At 43.7% G+C, this 5,506-nt stretch overlaps 1 protein-coding gene across 1 annotated transcript; it reads right to left on the bottom strand.

Annotated features, from left to right (window-relative positions):
• Nucleotides 1–958: 958 nt before the first annotated feature.
• LOC115499766 (cathepsin L1-like) lies at nt 959–4,545 on the bottom strand. The gene is given in 10 exon segments (XM_030293926.1): nt 959–1,057; nt 1,449; nt 1,509–1,626; nt 2,272–2,434; nt 3,131–3,192; nt 3,195–3,351; nt 3,519–3,665; nt 3,758–3,798; nt 3,801–3,885; nt 4,420–4,545. Coding segments are annotated over 10 exon segments (999 nt in total).
• Nucleotides 4,546–5,506: the final 961 nt, after the last annotated feature.

Raw genomic sequence — 5,506 nt, 5'->3', positions numbered from 1 at the left:
CAAGTTCATGAGATTGAGTCTCATGTCAGGCTGTGCACTGACAGTGTGGGGCCTGCTTGGGATTGTCTTTCTCCCTCTTTCTCTGAGTTTTCCACTGCTTGTGCTTTCTGTTTTTCAAAATAAATAAATAAATAAACTTAAAAATCCTATTTCTAAGAGAAGCTTATAGAAATGAAATAAATAAAGCAGAAAACAAATTTTGACTCCTCCCTAAGTCTTACATGTATCATAAAGTAATTACCAGTGTTTCCTACATTCCATAGACCTTTGTAATTTCTATCAAAACAAATTGCAAGGGAAGCAAATGATTCAGAAATTAGAAAGTAAAATTTGGACAAGTGTGTGTGTACTTACAACACTTGGTTCTTTTAGGAGCAAAGGACTCAGAAGAGTGAAGAAATCTCCATTCCAGCAGCGCATATATTTCAATCATTATCACTAAAGCTTAGTTAGGGATCACACACTATTCAAGTCCTTCTTTTTTTGTTCCAACATTTTAAGGTGGAAGAAAACATTAATGGTAGTTAGGCCACGTTTGTGGGTTTCTCTAAAGAAATTAAAATCCTAAACTGTCAGCTCACAGAGCCCAACGAGGGGCTCAATCCCTCGAACCATGAGATCACGACCTCGGTTGAAATCAAGAGTTGGACACTCTCCAACGGAGCCACCCAGGCACCCCTGCAGTTGTTTCACTTTTAAAAAGTAAAATTTCATACATTCTTAAAAGAAACTTGAAAATTCAAAAGTTACTAGACTAGTCACTCATACAAAAGTATTTACAGCAGTAATGAGTGAAGTGGTAACATTCACAGTGAAAAATGTCACACAATCAAATCACAACTTGGTTTTTTAATGATTCAAGTGTTTCACCCCACACAGCAGGGTGTGGTAGGCTTGAAAATAAAACCCATTTTCTGGATAATTTGTTGCCAGTCAAGGTCTTCTTTACACCATCATCTCACACAATAGGAAAGCTGGCCATGGTGGCGATTCCACAGTGGTTGTCCCGGTCCTTGGCCATGAGTATGTAGCCGTGTTTGCCCCACTTTGCACCCAGCTGAAAAAAATGGGTTTTTTCATTTATTACAGAGGAAGAAACACATTTCTCTTTATGGACAATAACACCTGACACTCAGCAGTGCCCCAGAGGCCAGGACAGATACAGGAAGAATCAAGAGAGGTCATCCTTGTTCATGGTTGAGTTCCAACCCAGCAGAGAAATCTATCCCCAAAACTTTCACAAACTGCAAAATGAGAAATAGGAAAAGGAAAGTCTTGGGTCAGATGTGTTTCGGATGCAGTACTACTCAAACTATAGCAGGACACTTGCAAGTTTGAAACAGTAGCTTAATGTCAACAAATGAATATGTCTCTGTTCCCACTAAGTAGGGAAAACACTTCTGGGGTCTCAGAAGTGGGCTCAAAGGTTTGATGATCTGTATCCAAACACTGATGCCAAAAGGATTTCCTTTTCAATTCCAAAGATAAATATTTTTGGCTTTTTATACCTGTTGTTGACAGTCCAATATTTTTTGTTATCCGATTCTTCTCCTTCAAAGCCATAGCCAACCACCAGAACACCGTGATTCAGGCGTTTATTGCTGCACTTCGGATCATAATAAATGCCTGGAAAAGTAAATTTCAATTCCAAGGTGGGACATCAAAGCAACATGATAACATCTAACAATAACCAAGTCACTGCAGTAAAGGAGGCATCTCAAAATTCAGGTGGGATATAAATCCAATAAGATTTAGAAATCAGCTCTTTTTGTTTAGCAAGGCTGGGGATTTAGGCTCTCATGCACAGCATCACACACACATCATCACAATCTCTTTTGTAAAGAACAGTCAAGAGGCATAGAAGAACACTCGTTGAAACTTTGTCATTCTATTCTACCATGTCAGCATTGGGAAGCAGCAGAAAAACACACAATCACTTCAGCCAAGGGGTTCTTTCCAGCGTCCATTTCACTAGTAAAACTCTTTGGAAATCTTCCAGGTCTAACAGGTGGGAAGAACTAAAGTAAGTTAAACTATACCAATCAAATTATGTAGCCATTTGAATATATTTATGAAGTGGTTGAAAGAGGGGAATTTGGGTGAAGTCATGTCAACATGCTGAACAACAGGCACAAAATCACATGTGCTGAAGGAACAACTACGTGAAGTCCATACCCTCCTGATCTGTACACAGCAAAGGGTCTATCTTGTCTTATATGATGGTGGTTCCCCATTTGTCCTGCCTACTTTTCTATGTAGACACATGCTGACCTTTTTTATAGAGCTGGAAGGAATTCAGGCTTGCATCTACAGCAGCAGAGACAGGCCCCACAGTTGCCACTGTGGTCATTAGGCCATCCTCCTTGTTTACGACACTCCAGAAGGCAGTCACGTTGGCAACAGAATTCTCAGGCTTGTATTTGCAGGATTCGTTCTTTCAAAGGTAAAGGGGGAGAGGCTTGATCACTACCATCCACCTCCAGGGGAACAGGAGTGCAAAACTGTTTGCAACTGAATGATTTCCAAGTCAAGTTTGTTATAAAGTATCTCAGGACACAAAATGGGATTGATTGTTTTGAAGTTGAAAAATTAGCAGTGTCTATCCAATGAGACACTCTTTGGGTCTACTCATTCATAAAGTTTTCACTCTGGAGACCTGTACTGTATATAAGATGGTGTTCGTGTCACCGTTTAACATAGTTGTAGGAACAGCTATATGGTAATGAGGTGATCAGAGAGCTGTGCTAGGCTAATACATTTTAATGGCAGTTCTGACCATTTGCAGGTATAGAGTCAACAATCACATACAAGAATTCTAAATACAGGATCTGTTTCTTTTTTTTTTTTTTTTTAATTTTTTTTTCAACGTTTATTTATTTATTTGGGACAGAGAGAGAGACAGAGCATGAACGGGGGAGGGGCAGAGAGAGAGGGAGACACAGAATAGGAAACAGGCTCCAGGCTCTGAGCCATCAGCCCAGAGCCCGACGCGGGGCTCGAACTCACGGACCGCGAGATCGTGACCTGGCTGAAGTCGGACGCTTAACCGACTGCGCCACCCAGGCGCCCCTACAGGATCTGTTTCTACTGAAATGCTCAACTTTGATAAAAGATAAGGAACTCCACTTACCTTTGCATGATATGTATAGGATTCCTCTGAGTCCAGTCCCCCATTGTCCTTAACATACTGGCTTTATCCATTAGGCCACCATGGCAGCCCTTATTGCCATGAGTCCAAGAGCAGTCCGCCAGGTTCTGCTCACTCAATGAAACAAGTTTGCCAGTTTTCTGAAACATCTGTCCTTCTAGGGCACCAGTTGCACTAAAAGCCCTACAAGAACAACAGTCACCCTGAAAACAAAATGCAAACGCTCTTAGCATGCAAAATAAATTGCAAGACTTTGACAACATCCCATAAATCTTAAAACTCTTTTAAAACATAACAAACTGCATATTGTGCCTCAATTTCCAAAGCAACAACACTGATTCCTTTTGGCTTTACTCTTGAATTGTCCCACCTGATCCTTCACGGAAGTCACATAGCCTTTCTCTCTCCAGTCCACAGATGAAGGGATCTTGGCAAAGAGAGGTGCTTGGAACACTTTCCCCTTTTTGTGTTTTTGGATTTTAAGGTCATTCAACACCTGCTTGAATTCTTCACTGGTCTTCAAGGAAAAGGAAACAGAATGTTGGCAAGCATGAGATGTTTTGAAAAAGTACTTAGAGGAAGCATGAAACATCCAACAATCCATGCCACACTCATCATGTCACCAAAGCCATTCATTGCCATTGTGAGCTGTGTTTCCCTTGGCTGTGTTCCCGATTGTTCTGTTCAATCATTTGCATATTCCTCTCCCACACTGTTCTCTTCTGTCCTTCTTCATCCTGGAGATAAATATTTAACTTATCATCTATATTCCCATTTAAATCCTAGGAATGACCTGGGATGCCTGAGTGGCTCAGTCAGTTAAGCATCCAACTTGGGCTCAGGACATGATCTCGTGGTTCCGGGGTTTGAGCCCAGTGTCAGGCTCTGTCCTGACAGCTCAGAGCCTGGAGCCTGTTTAGGTTTCTATGTCTTCCTCTCTCTCTGTTCCTCTCCTGCTCAATATCTGTCTCTCTCTTTCTCTAAAAAATAAATAAATGTTAAAAAAATAAAAATAAAAAAAGCTAAAGACCTACACCTAGTGGATGTGGACCTACACCTGGGTGTAGGGATGGCCCAGGGATGGCCTGAGGCTTCTGGGAATTGTTCTCCACAACCATACAGCAGGACATATGCCCATGTTGTGCAAAGTCCCAGTGCCCTGCTTACTGACTTGGTAAGAGCGGCCTCAAGAAGCTACTCCTTGCTGTGAACTCCTACCATCATTGAATGTTCTTTCAGGGGTCCCCCTGGAAAGTTTAAATGTTACCAACCATGCTATATAGTTTCCCTTGTGTTGCCTTCCACTGGGACCATTGTTCATCTAAGCTCTGATTGACTTGTGGAGCAGCTGACGCTATTCCCAGGCAAAAGGTAGCCAGGAAGAAGGCAGGATGCATGTTTGAAAACCTAGGAAAGGAAAAGAATGAGTGTCTGATTAGATCAAACCACCTAAAAAGCCATTCTTCCCTCTCAGATGTTAGAGCCACTGAAGTAGAGCAAAAAGATTGAATTTATCCTCCTGAGTGTTTACACAGGCCGTGGAGGAAGGCTGAGGATGTGGGATGTGCAGTGCTCCCACTCCCTGCCCTGTGACCTGCCTCCTGCTTCCAGAACATGTAAATGGCAGTGCAGGGAGTGAGGAGTCCTGAGTCCTGGTGTGTGGGGGCAAGCTGCCATGTCTGGAGGGGTCAGGTCCTGGAAAAGTGCCTCCTGGGAGCCCCAAACCCCGGATCCCCAAAGCAGCTGTCCCCAGTGTTTTCAGAGGTGGCCCACCCTTCATGCCAGTTCTGGGGATCTCACCTGTGGCAGATGTAGTTTTGCAGTTTCAGTCACAGCTTTAGGTCAGGGGATGTCCAGGAGGCCTGGCAATGGTTGGGAGGCTGCTCATTTAAGGTCTGAGATTGGCCCTACCAGCCTTGTGCCCCACCTGCCTGCACTACAATTGGCTGATCCATCCTCTGGGAGGGGCCTCTGTGCCCTGGAATTCTGGGCTGCTGGGGCATGTGATGCCTGGGTCCCTAATTATCCCAGGGGAATTTGTGTCTGCTTCAGTGGCCCCAGGGGGAGGTAAGGTGGAGGACCAGGGACAGCCCTTTGGAGGGGGAGGGTCCAGCATCTCCCTGGGGACCTACATCAACTAATTACCATGCACTTATCCGTTGGAAGGTGGTTCATGAAAAGAACTTCATAGGAAGCCCCAGGTGGGTTTTCAGCATCACCCTGCCTGTCCTTTAGTCCTAGCTTTTTTGGTGAAAATCTTCTGGAGGGATGAGAACAGGATAATCTAATCTAGTCGTTCCTGTTTATTCTGATCAAAGGTGGGGCAGGTAAAGGATGCAGAGCCCACAGGGAGAGGTG

This window comes from Lynx canadensis, chromosome D4 (assembly GCF_007474595.2).
Source record: "Lynx canadensis isolate LIC74 chromosome D4, mLynCan4.pri.v2, whole genome shotgun sequence".
Classification (NCBI taxonomy): domain Eukaryota; kingdom Metazoa; phylum Chordata; class Mammalia; order Carnivora; family Felidae; genus Lynx; species Lynx canadensis.
The sequence above is the reverse complement of the archived record's forward strand: the minus strand, read 5'-3'. Positions and strand labels throughout refer to the sequence as shown.